A 14033-nucleotide genomic window follows, 5' to 3' on the forward strand; every position below is an offset into this window, starting at 1 on the left:
TTCAATATTATTAAGAATTTATTTAGCTTATAAGTAAATGTTAGGTAAATGTAATATTTTATGTTTGGTAACAGGGTACGCAATAAATTGTAATTCTTTACAAAATTAATATATTATTAACATAAAAATCTATTTGTCAATAAATACTTTATTTATATTAATATTTCCCGTCAGAATACTAAATTTTTAATTGTAATCGGATACTGGGACAATTATGTTCGACGATTGGGTCATAACCTATTTTGATTATCCGGCTACTGGTACATTGACACACTTCGATTTTTATTTAAATATTTCAATTAATAATTGTTATGAGTCAAATAATTTTTTCTTAAGCTTTAACTTTTAAGCATTCAAATGAATACAAGTATTTGTATTCATTAGTAAGAAACTCATTCCATCTCCAATAAACGATCGCATGCGAATCCAAGTATCGTCAATCCATTACAACAATTTTAAAATTCACGAAGTCAAAATTAAATTAAAAAAATAATTTAAGTAATATAAAAGAGAGCTCATTCGGATGTTAGTCACATAATAACCGTTGAATACAAAAAGAGATGTGCCGTGCGAACAAAAGCATATCGGTCAAAAATAAACGTGACAAAAATAAACAAATTATAACTTGTTGAGAATATCTATGTAATCATGATTTAATGTCACAGTGTTAATTTGCATGTTTAGACCATTGGATTGGATTTATATAGAACATCTCCGATTATTAGCTTATTATAATTTCTTTCAGAATCCAGAATTCTCCATTATCCCAATCTAAGTCATGATTGCAACTGACCCTATGATCTGTGATAACTGAGTTGATGTCACTCTACTTATATGATTATCTAATCTCGTTTTTAGTTTTCTTCCCGTTTGACCTACATAGGAAGCATCGCAATCATGACATTCAATCTTGTAAACCACATTCCTTTTTGCAAACTTTGGCAAAAGATCCTTGTGTATTCTAATGAATACACTTTATTTGATTTATTGATAATGAACAATCCTATAACACATACTATTGATAAATTTGCAAAACTTGTTTATTTTTAAGTGAATTTCTTTCACGTAAAATGCTTCAAATCTTTTTTTTATTATTATAACGAGTTTAATTGTAGGCTGATGAAGATAAAATAAAATCGAAATGTCCCCACTTTATGTCCCTACTTATTGTTGAAAACTAGTCATTATATTTGTAAATCTTAATCTATAATAAACTATAATAAAATAATTTTAATTTCAAATCCATTTGTTTACTCTTAATTAACTTTTCTTCTATTTGAGAGAGAAAGAGAGAAAGAGAGATTTCTTTATTATATAACTAATCTGTGCTTCGCGGGTTTTCTCCATGCCCACGAAACGTTGGCACATGAAGAATGGACCAAGACATGGAGAAAACCCGCGAAGCACAGATTAGTTATATAGAAAGCACCCATGGAAGCATCAAGAAGATTTCTTTATTATTTAATTACAAAAAATCAGGGAATGAAGGAAGTTACTATTCCATTAGCTACAGTTACTTTTTATAATAACAATTTGATAATGATGTTGCAATTTTTTTATTACTGTAATGATGTTTACATTACTAAGTAAATGCTGAGATTATGTTAAGGTTAAGAAGGTCACTTTGAAAAGTAAATTGTCATCACGTGTTACTTACTGAAAGAAGTAACAAGTAATGCTGTAATAAGTTACTTCGTTACGAGTCACATTAAAAAGTAACGAGTTATAAATTGCGAGTTATTTTTTCCAGTAACGAATGATTTTTCCAACTCGTTATATAAGCAACTATTGACTATTCCAACTCTGATGCTACATTATATCATCATAAAAAATTCGTAATAAATCGTTATTACAACATGGTAATTAAATAACTAATTGTAAGTAACGATAATTATAGTAACTATAGTTACTTCCATTTCCTGTGTGATTAAAATATAATTTATCCTGATTTACCTGAATAAAATCTTTTTAATTTGTCATCCAGGAAGTAATACTTTGACACAATAACAGGTTGAATCGGCATTTGAGATTCAATCGCGACATGGAAAGCACCTTTCTTAAAAGGAAGCAATGAATTACCTGAATGGCGATGTCCCTCGGGAAACAGAAGAAGCCTCCGCTGAAAGGATTAAATAAATCGAAATTTCTATAAAAGGATATTAACTTCTATAGAAAATATATTAAGTATATTACTCTGTGATTATACTGTTCGAAGTACATTATTGATTGATTTAAAACTCGCATTAATTTATAATAAATAATTTTTTTCTGTTAATATATTTTTTAATGCTATTTTAATATATTTAATTAATATATTTAACTTTTACTTTTCAATATTTAATTTATATTCTAATATATTTTTTAATGTTATTTTAAATCTCTATACTTCGGTTAATGATATAAAAAATATTACGTAAAGTCATTACCTTTGCCAGACGAATTGATTCCACTGTAGCATTAATAATTTGACATGATTTTCCTACATTTTTTCTATCAATGAACAACGTTCCCCAAAGCCAACATGCAAGACCGAATGGTCCAAGATACAAAATCTCCTTTTTCGAAATAACGGTGCAATTATCCATCGCTAACCATAGTTCACCTAAAACTATATGGTCAATTTTATTATATGTATTTCCGTCATTCTTAATGAGATAATCTATCTTTTTATTCGTTCATTATTATAATATTTTAATGAATTTGTTCAGATTACTTTTTGATTTAATAAACTCATAATAATTTTAATAATTAAAGTTACCACAAAGATCCAATGAACTCTGATGGTTGATGAGCACGATACAGCCCGAATCTTTGACAATATTCTCCTTGCCTCGAAAATGGAAATTCATTCCAATGATCTTTGCTACTGTTACCACGCATCTAGCCGGCACTCTGAAAGATTTTATTTATATTTTAAAGCTCGAAAATTTGCCTTTACATATCAATCATGTATGGAAACTTACAATGCGTTTCTCCAGCTGCCAATACGGAATAGCATAAACGGTATCCATAATCCCGCAGCTAACGCACTTGCTATTATGAAGAAGGTAAATTTCACTCGATATCTCATGTTCTCGCTCAAGGCACATAGCATAACAAAGACAAATAGCAGCACAATGCCAGTCGTTAAGTAAATGCCGCATAGTACTCTGAAATACAAGATTAATTACACTAATTATGCTAATTTATTATATTTTTAAATGTGTTAATTTATTCTATTTTTTTATTATGTGAGAGAAAATTGAGAATTAATTTTCAATGATTTTTAATGAAATAAGATATATGTGTGTGCGCGCAAGCACGCACGCAGTGATGTGTGTGCGTGCGCGCGTGCGTGCCTGCCCATTACTTTGATGTCATTTTGACGCCATTTTAACATTATCATAACTTGTTGTTCTTGAGTAACATTATAGTATAAAATCAAGAATATCTTCGATCTATGACAGATTTTATTTATTATTAAATATTGACCATTGATTATAAAGGCACCGATGAGTTCATATAATATCACAGTAACGACGTTAATTTCCAAACGAATTTAAAGTACGATTTCTCAACGTTCTCAAATATAATATTACGAGTATCGAACCAAACTCGGAAGATTGGACATCAACATAATTTTTAATTACACATCACGCGTTTCATGAATTATTCACTCATTTATGTTGAATTTCGCATTTTGTATTTTGATTATATAAATGATAATATTAATAATATTATACGTGTGCATAAATTACAGAAAATATAGGTAAATAACATTAAAAAAACAAATTGAATTGCAAAATAATACATACATAATCCTATAACACTTTCTGGCATTTGTGAATTTTTTTCATTCATTTAAGCAATGATTTCAATAGAATTTTCTCACAAAATCCGAATCCGAAGAGAAAAGTAATGAATTGGCTCTAATTTATGCAAAAAAAAAAACTAATTTAAAAAATGCAAAAAAATATGTTTTTCCATTTTTAATATTTGTAAAAAAATAATGCAAACCAATAGGACTTTCTATTGGCTTGCAGTGGGATGAAATGAAAACTTAGATCTTAGTCTTTAAGATAAAACGCAAAAAATCTAGTATCTGATAAATGACGTTAGAATATTCAGGAACCATTTTTTTTATACGAGCATCAATTCCAGCAATGCTTTTTAATCCATGCGTGCTGTTCCCTCTGTTTTTCAACGTGCTTCTTATTATTAATGTAACTCTTATTTTGTATGAGTATACTCTTATTTCTCACGAATTACTTTTTTATGTAAGTATATTTATGCCTAGTCCAAACTGGACGCAGCAAACGTCAAGCAACAGAATATCAACCAATCAGCAAGGCGGTACTTTTTATACTACTGTAAATATCGTCTCGCTGATTGGTTGCTGATCCACTGTTTGACGCTTGCTATGTCCAGCCCGAATTAGGCATTACGTTTTATCATTTATCGTATGACGTCATAACAAACGTAATACTCGTATTTCTTGTCAATTATAAGGTAAATTGTTTATATAAAAGATTTGATATCAACAATTAGCACCAAGTTAAATTCTGTTAATTCATAGTTAATTTCTTATCCAAAAAGAAAGTAACAGTAACTTTATACAAACTTACCTTTTTAAAAAAAGCTATAAAATGCGTTAGGTATAAGAGTTACTCGAAGGTATAAGAGTGCGTACTTTTTATAAAGAATCATTTGAACCGATTTCACCGCTAATTACTTAATTGGCCGTGGAAGTGACTAATCGCGTTTACTGTTTAGTAGAACTTTGTACATCTTACTTTTTAAAAAAAAGATTAATAAAGCGCTAAGAATGCGGTTTTTTCGTAAAGAATCATTTGAGCCTGTTTCACCAACGCACAGTGGGCCAGGGATCCTAAACAGTGGCCAAAAGTCAAAATGTTGATGTGAAACTCAGTGTCTAGAAGTTTTTAAGATCGCTAATTTCGAATCTAATGTTAAAACAAAAAATTTTTAATGATGCAATATAGCAAACCTAAACTTCAAAACTAGCAAAATTTGTGTGAAAATTGTTTTCCATAACTTTTTTATGTTGCTAAGTACAATCTAAAAATTAAATGTTATGTCTATGATTGGCCTACAACACTATAATTTTTAGAGTCTATCACAAAAGAAGTTATAGTGCGATTCTAGACTCCTTCAAGGAGCTTAAGTTTTACGTGAGTCCTCTTATATATGAAAATGTATACTGTTTGTTCGCGATTTTCATGATATTTACAAGGAATATTCATACAATAATAACATTTCATCGACATTTGTACATTCTGTGACGATTTCCTTACTGATCCGAAATATTCGGCATATTGGGAATACGAATCAAACTTTTTATAAATATTTAGCGCTAGCTAGGAAAGTAGTTGACGAAACAAAGTGAGAAGAAAACAAATATTAGTTTTGTTACACTTTCACTGTACAAGACCGATATTTCTATTTTTAATCCACCATTTTGAATTTTTTGCTTTTAATATCAGATTTGAAATCAGCGACTCCAAAAACCACTAAGTACCAAATTTCACGTAAATCCATCATTTTGAATTATTGCCACTTTTTGGAGTCAGTGCGGCAACGATCCTCACGTACAGATACAGAGACAAATTCTGAGCTACTAGATGTCAAATGTCACATATTTGCTGCACATCAAGTGAAAGTAATAGTGTACAGTAATAGAAATAAAATGGTGCCATTAATATTTCTATAGGAATGTAGGAGAATGTAGGAGAATGATTAATTGGGAGAAGGGGGGATAGGGAATTTATTACCATAAATTGTGAAAATTTGATACTTTATGTCTTTCCTTATTATAGCATGTATTACTTTAGGTTAATTATTGACTATTTTGCAAACGTCAACATCCTTGGAGATAAAATTAACGGATAGACACTTTCATATTGCCGATATATTTTCATAAATTGTGCATTTGTCTATTTAGATGATTTTTTTCAAAGACCTACCAATAAGAAAATATTGTACTTCATTTATGTTCATAAAACTTATGTTCTTATTACTTTCATTACTATACAATAAGATAATATAATTCTCTACATTTGTTCGAGATGCATCCGAAAAACAGTTTTCACAGATTCGATACATGCGACATGTGGATTGAAAACTTCTAGAACAATTTCAAACGTTTCTAGAAGTTTCCAAAAAACAAACTTGACAATCATCTCTAGTTGATAAAGTCAAAAAATATAATCAAAGCCGCATATAGTACGTACACAAAAAACCAACTGCTAAAACGGCAATCAAATTCAGATCGGTCACAGTGCGCGCGCGCGCTCGCGTGATGCGAAACGCGCAACATACTAACATCCCAATCAGAATTCTTGATTTGGCGGGCGCGTATGACAATAGCGTACCGCTTGGCCATCGCAATCGAGAATTGCCAATCGCTGCCCGAATCATGGCGTTACCTCAACTTTTATAATTTTTCGAGAATAGGCGATTGAAAAGGGAAGCCTTTGTTCTATAAAATGGATAAAAGGCCGAATCGAGCAGTGATCCTTCTTCTTCGGTTTTTTCGATCAAAGTTAACTCTCCGCTATACAATGCCATCGCCTTTGAGATTCGCAAGAAACCGCCGCGTTCGACTTGTGATCGAAGATTCGCGTAAATCGAACTTTAGCTCAAACCATCTTCTCGCTCAAATTCTCTCTCTATCGCTCTCGCTTTGTCTCGTTCTCGAACAACATTAATATCAAAAGATGAATTTTGGCCACATTTTGGGATCCCTGGCTCATAGTGGGATTTTTTAATTATTTTAGCAGAAAAATATTACCAAAAATATATATAATAAGCAACATATGTTTACAATCTAAATTAAAATGTTACATATATTGCAGAAAATAAATTCCACAAAAAAGTATAAATAAAAAACTTTAATTTTTCTTCGAAAATATTTTTATTGAAATTCTTTCTATTTTGAGTCAAGTAATAATAATTTTAATTGTTCTTTAAAGATAATTACACAGGCCCACAAAAAAAGTACCCTGGAGTGGAAATCCAATTAATCTTATGTATTTTGAGTCGCTGAATACGAATCTGACATCAAAATCAGGATCATCCTAGTACGAAATCTCAAGTTGTTGTACACCTATCGCGTATGCAGATGAAATGTAAAAAAAATTGAAGTTCGTGTTGAGCGCAACATTAAACCGCAAGAGTGTCTAAAAAAAAAGTGGTCAGGAATATCATTAATTACGTTTTTGATTAAAAAATTTTGAAAAAATGACCTATAGCGTATGTTTATAAAAGGACTATCGTTGGAAAAGGGAGGATTTGTAGATTACGAAAATGATAGGATACCATCTTTAAAATCACAACTCTCTGACAGCCAGGACAAAGAGGATGAGTAATGAATGAATTTTTGTTCATTAAATGTATCCATCGCGTAGTTCAATAATTTTTGCACTAGCTTAATGTTTATTACTCTATGTTTACTCTTTATGACGGAATAGGGTTGCCTTTAAAAAACTAGTCCAAAGTGAGGGTTGCCAGCATTTTAAAAAACCGCTTCAGTATATATATATATATATATATATATATATTAGGTGTTGGAATTAATTCGTAGCGTTTTTTAATGAAAGAATGTTATTTATTTCACATGAGCATTAAAAAATACATTAATGAAAGTACTTCCCATCACTTGTAAAACGCTACGAATTAATTCCAACACCTAATATATATATATATATATGTGTGTGTGTGTGTGTATATATTATATATATATATATATATATATATACAGGATGTTATGAATATATCCCCCATTCGTCCCGAACAGGTAGAGTGGACTAAACTGAGTAGAAAAGTACCATTTTGTAATGCTTGCAATAATTAACGAGATATTAACGTTTAAAAATAGCCGAATACGCGCGTCCACCCGACCTATTATTGCCGAAGATACGGCCCACCGAACGTACGACACGCGAGCCGGGAGGAGCGGAGATGTCTTATCAGGCGCGCCGAGTTGTTCGAGCTTAGAGGCAGAATATTAAGAGCAGTGATTAAGAGCTTTTCAAAACACTATAATAAAATTATTTTTCATTACGTACGTTTCGAGTTACAGAGTTTGAAAGTTATCGTACTGCCGGTATTAGCATTATCCAAAATGTCCGACTGACGGCTAAAAACTTTTGAATGCTATTCAGGATCATGTCTTGAATATCATTTATTAAGATTAAAGCCAATAGGGGGTTGAACTTCTTATTTTCATTTTTACGTAAAAATGAATTTTTTTAGTACAAAAATGAAAATAAGAGGAATAATCTCCATGGCTTTGATCTTGACAAATGTCATTTAAGACACGATCCCGAACAACATGCAAAGAGGTTTTAGTTGTCAGTCCGACATCTTGCATAATACTAATGTCGGCGGTACTATAACTTTCAAGCCTTGTAACTCGAAAAGTACATAATAAAAAATAATTTTATTCCCATACAGCACACTAATGTTGAATCAATATTTCAGAAACGTTGAATTGCAACATTGCGAACATTGCAGTAACATAGCAAAATGTAGATTCAATGTCGAAGAGATGTTGCAGAATCGTCTAATGTCCATTGAATTACAATGTTTGTGAGACGTTGTAATTCATGCGATGTTATATTAATTAATTCAATTTTATTATTAAAATAAGTATTATTGATTAACCTCATATTCCGGAACATGCACACGACAAAATTATTGAAAAATAATTTTTAAAAAACGCTTTTCACATAAATTGTAAATTAATTTCCTTATTTTCCTAAATGATCACCCATCTGTACCTCCACATGGCATGCTTGACTTCGATCATATGGGATCTGCTACTTCGATGATCTACGAATACTGAATGTTAGTGGATGTATAATTGTAACATATAACTATATGTACAAGAACAAAGACCACGAGTCACGCGTCGGACAAATAAATAATATCACACACACGAACATTCTGCACGCGATTCTCGCATAAACATATAAATATCGTTTAGAAATGAGTTTTGTCAAAAGATCAATTTGAATGATTTAAATTTTCTGTTTACATGACATTCTGTTTTTATTCATTTTTTACAAAATAAAATAGATATTGATAATAATTTATTCAATGTTATTTTAATGTTACAGCAATATTAACAATCAATGTTGAAGGATCAGTACAAATACAACACTGATAAAACATTGACACTTCAACATTCAATATTGCAATATCTTAGCAATATTCTGTCAATGTTCTCTGCTATATGAGATTATAGTGTTTTGAAAAGCTCTTAACGTCAGCTATTAGATTCTGCCATTAAAAATAGGGTGTCCAATAAAAAAAAATCGATGTTGGCGGCGCCCTAGGTCAAATCAATGGTGCTTTCTTATGTCCCCCTCCGAACCATACAACTTTTGTTTGAAAGATTTTTCCATACTATCATATTTTTTGAGATATCTTAATGCACTATTTAAAATGGAACACCCTGTATATATAAATCTACCCGATAAAAAATTTGTCATGCATGAATACGTGTAAACATACATAAATATTCGTAAATATGTATAATCATATATGAAATATATCCATACATGTTCATACGTCCCTCTTTCTTTTGTAAAATTACTTTTCAGTGTAATGGAAATAATAATACAGGGTGGGCCATCTATTGGTACGTTTTTAAAAATGCGATCAAATGAGCATACATTGATATTTTTTATTAATTTTTTTTTTGTTGTGAAGCTAAAAGTATCCGCGTCAAGAATGAAAAACGATTTCGTTCATGTGGCTCCCTCTACTGGCCTTACAGTATGCCATTCGGTCACCCCAATTATTAATGACATTTTGGACTATTGTTTTTCAAAGCTGGAATTGTCTCACACTTTGGGCCACAGCCTCAATATTCTCGGGTGTGCGCACTGTCCGAGCTCTGGGACCACTTCTGTCATCCACTAACATCCCTTTCTCACGAACTTTCCTCACCAATTTGCGTATAGCTCCTTCGGTGCTCCATATTTCTTTTCAAAATTCGTACAGTTTCGGCGACACAGCACTGACTTTGAAAATAAGTTTTTAAAATTTCAAAACGCTCTTCAAGAGAAAACATGTTGTTTCGTGCCGCGGACGGTATGACTAATAAACTGTCAAAATTTCGGGTCTGTAGCTCGTTCGGTGTTGCCATACGACGAAATTCAAAAACGTACCAATAGATGGCCCACCCTATAGTAATGTGGAAACATAAAAAATAATTAAAGGGATAATTTTTTCATTATTCGTTTTAAAAAAAAAAACATGTTTGAAAAAATGTAAAAATTTGCTTATACACACATAATTTTATATAATTATGCATAAGTAATTTTTTTACATTTCTTCAAATTTGATTTCTTTTTTAAATAAATAGCGTGAAAATTATTCTTTTAATTATTTTTAATATTTTTACATTATTATTAATTATTTCTATTACACTAACAAAAACTAATTTTACAAAAGATAGAGGAACGTATAAACATGTATAGATATATTTTATGTATTATTATACGTATTTATGAATATTTATGTATATTTATATATATTTATACATATTCATGCATGAAAATTTTTAAACAGATAGTACTTTTGAGATGATATACTTTAAAAAAAATAGTATACGGAAAGAATTTTTTCTCAGAGTTTACCCTGAAAATATGATACTTGTAAGACAACATTGTATTTCGAAAAATTTTAATGTAAATCTCTCTCATTCATTAATAAAACTATAATAAAGTATAAAATAAGTTAGATTAATTTTACTAAAGTACATGGTATAAATCTTTAAATATTGTACTATAATTTAAAATATTGTATCAATTATAATTATTAATTATATTTTCAGGGTAAATTTTAAAAGAAAATTCTTTCCGTGTATAATTACACGTGTTTCAGAAAAGGTGTTTATTTTATAGATAGAAAATAATCATTTTTTAGATGTTAAATTGTCGGGTAAAGGGCTATTTATTATTGGTTTAAGTTATTACTAATGTAAAAATTGTTGTTATTATTATTAATACTGAAGACAAATATAAATGAAAAATAATAAAAAAAATCAAGATATTGTACCATGAAATGGACTACCATCTACCTGCGTTTTTTTCTTCCTTTTTATTAATGGACTCTTAACACATTTACTGTCATTGACAAGGTACATTATTATATTACTAATTTATATGTATTAAATATTAATTTTTTTGTTCATGGTCATTTTTCCAGAATTTTTTTATGACTACTTTGATTTTTGATAAAAAATGATTCGCAGCGTACTACGGAATGATGAATACAGGATTAAAAATTATAATATTATAGTATTGTAATACTATGTACACATTTTTAGTTTAGAACGATGTTGAAATATTATGACTACATTGAAAATGACTCGATTGGAGTCGAAAAGTTTGTTGTCAATTGTAATTGTTTATATGAATTTTTAATGCTAATTTAAATTAAAGTTATTTGCTACATTACTGGCTCTTTGCCCTTTTTTTGTATCACATTGTTTTATACGTACAGAGCCTTATTATTATTTATTAAAAAATGAAAAACGTAAAATACAAAAAATACAAAGAAAACGTTACTCTTTGCTATAGCAATATCTTAGTGCACAAATAAAATCTGCTCCTTCCTTTTATAATCTGTTGCTTCTTTTTATATTACACTACCTGTTGGAGTGGTAGAGGGAAAGAAGAGAATTGTGAGTGAGGAGTGGGGGGCAGATGAGGGAAATTGGTCTGTCTTCAATAACTGGGAAAAATAGTTTTTCATATTTTGTTTATGTTGTCATTATCTCTATTTAGATTGTTAGAGTGTTTTTTGTACCTCTATGGCTTCTCTATACTTTCTTGGAAAGTATGATGTAATGTTAGCTATTGTAATCGTTTTGTCAAACAATATTTGATGTCCTGTTTCGATGTTGTGTTCTGATAATGCTGACTGTGTGGCGTATTTTAGCCTGACATTACGTTGGTGTTCTTTTATCCGTAGGTTGACCATTCTCCTGGTTTCTCCAATGTATACTTGCCCGCAGGAACAAGGTATTTTGTATACTCCTATGGAGCTGAGTGGAGGTCTTTGATCTTTAGGATTTCTTAAGATTTGTCCTATCTTTTTGGGTGGTATGAAGATAGTTCGAATATTATGTTTATTTAATATCCTGCCAATCCGATCTGTTGTTCCTTTGACATATGAGAGAATGGATAGAATCCTTTCGTCTAGTTATGTGTCAGAGGCCGTTGTTTTGCTTGCATGTTTATTGATTATTTTGTTTATGTCTTTTTTGTCGTGTCCGTTTTTCTGTAAGGCTAGTTTTAGGTGGTTGAATTCTGTCTGTAGAGGTTCTTTGTCCAATAAAAGACACATTAAACATAATAAAGGCCTCACATGAAGTCCTCTCTGACCTCATCCTAATAGAGTGCTTAACAACTACTTATTTCTCCTATAACAACCAATTTTATTGGAACAAACTTCAGGAGTGGCAATGGGCTCTCCTATTTCTTCTGTAATCGCCAATATTTTCATGGAACATTTTGAGAAAGAGAAACACCCAAAAAACCAGAAGTTTAGTTCCGTTTCGTAGACGACACATTCGTAATATTCGGAAACAGAGCCGAACTTCGTAAATTCCTTATTTTCCTCAACAATCAACGTTCAAATATCCACTTCACTATAGACATAGAGGAAAACGGTAAACTCCCCTTCTTAGATGTTCTTCTCTTTGAGAAAGCTGACGGTATCTTAGATCATCAAGTGTACAGAAAACCAACACACACAGATAGATACCTATCCAGACAGCACACAACATCCATTGGACGTCCATTCTGCTTTTTATTTAGTCCATGGACTTAGTCGAATATTTTTAAAAACGTACGTTACGCAACGTACAAAATTTTGTTAGTATTAGGTGTACAACTTTGCTTCCGCTGTTTTCCTATAAATTTAGTGGTCGAAATAAATAGATCATAGACGTCATATAATAAACTTGGGCATCTGTCAACATAACCCAATAGAAACATTAGTCGATTTATGTTTGCATTATAAAGTTATTCTCGATTGAAAATGTCAGTTTACGAGCTAAATCTGTCTTGTCATTTGCGAGAGGTTTTAATTTTCTGCTTCAATATGAAGAAATCTGCGGCTGAGGCTCATCGAATGCTCTCAAATACTTACGGTGAGGCCGCTATTAGTGAAAGAAAGAACGTGTCGTGAGTGGTTTCAACGCTTCAAGAATGGTGATTTTGACGTCGAAGACCGGCATAGCGGTGGAAGAGAGAAGATTTTCGAAGATGCAGAATTGGAGGCATGACTTGATCAAGAAAGTGTCAAAATCAAGAAGAATTGGCACGATCATTAGGAGTGACTTAACAAGCCATTTCAAAACGCCTCAAAGTGGAGATGATTCATCATGGGAATGATTCAGAAGCAAGGAAATTGGGTGCCGTACGAGTTGAAGTTGAAGAGATGTTGAACGGCGTTTGTTTGCTTGTGAACAGTTGCTTGAAAGGCAAAGACGGAAGGGATTTCTGCATCTCATTGTGACTGGGGACGAAAAATGGGTTCATTACGATAATCCCAAGCGCAGAAAATGGGGAGTTCCCGGCCATGCTTCCACGTCGATGGCCAAACCGAATATTCACGGCTCCAAGGTCATGCTCTGTATTTGGTGGGGCCAACTCGGCGTAATGTATTATGAGCTGTTAAAACCGACTGAAATCACAGGCGATCAGTGTCGAACGCAATTGATGCGTTTGAGCCGAGCATTGAAAGACAAACGGCTGCAATACAACGAGAGACACGATAAAGTGATTTTGCAGCATGACAATGTTCGACCCCATGTTGCGAAAGTAGTCAAGACATACTTGGAAACATTGAAATGGGAAATCCCATATCCTATATCCCACTCGCCGTATATTCTCCAGACGTTGCTCCCTCTATCACTTGTTTCGATCAATGGCACACGGCCTGGCTGACCAGCACTTCCGGTCTTATGAAGAAGTAAAAAATTGGATCGATTCGTGGATCGCCTCAAAAGATGA

General features: G+C 31.6%; 1 protein-coding gene across 6 annotated transcripts in view; it reads right to left on the bottom strand.

Moving 5' to 3' along the window:
* The window catches only part of LOC105150520 (1-Acylglycerol-3-phosphate O-acyltransferase 2), a 144343-nt gene that overhangs the window by 85495 nt on the left and 44815 nt on the right, over positions 1-14033 (bottom strand). For 3 of the 6 annotated variants that reach the window (XM_087403754.1, XM_011063660.2, XM_011063659.2), the window contains exons 2-5: positions 2964-3149; positions 2759-2892; positions 2427-2608; positions 1954-2119 (exon numbers count right to left, since the gene is read on the bottom strand). In XM_087403754.1, coding sequence (XP_087259880.1) covers positions 1954-2119; positions 2427-2608; positions 2759-2892; positions 2964-3149 — 668 coding nt within the window. Of the gene's footprint in view, positions 1-1540; positions 1810-1953; positions 2120-2426; positions 2609-2758; positions 2893-2963; positions 3150-14033 lie in introns of those variants that run through there. The other 3 variants (XM_087403756.1, XM_011063662.2, XM_011063661.2) reach the window with 3 other exon arrangements.

The sequence above is a fragment of the Acromyrmex echinatior genome, chromosome 3, assembly GCF_024713525.1.
Source record: "Acromyrmex echinatior isolate Ae372 chromosome 3, ASM2471352v2, whole genome shotgun sequence".
NCBI lineage: Eukaryota > Metazoa > Arthropoda > Insecta > Hymenoptera > Formicidae > Acromyrmex > Acromyrmex echinatior.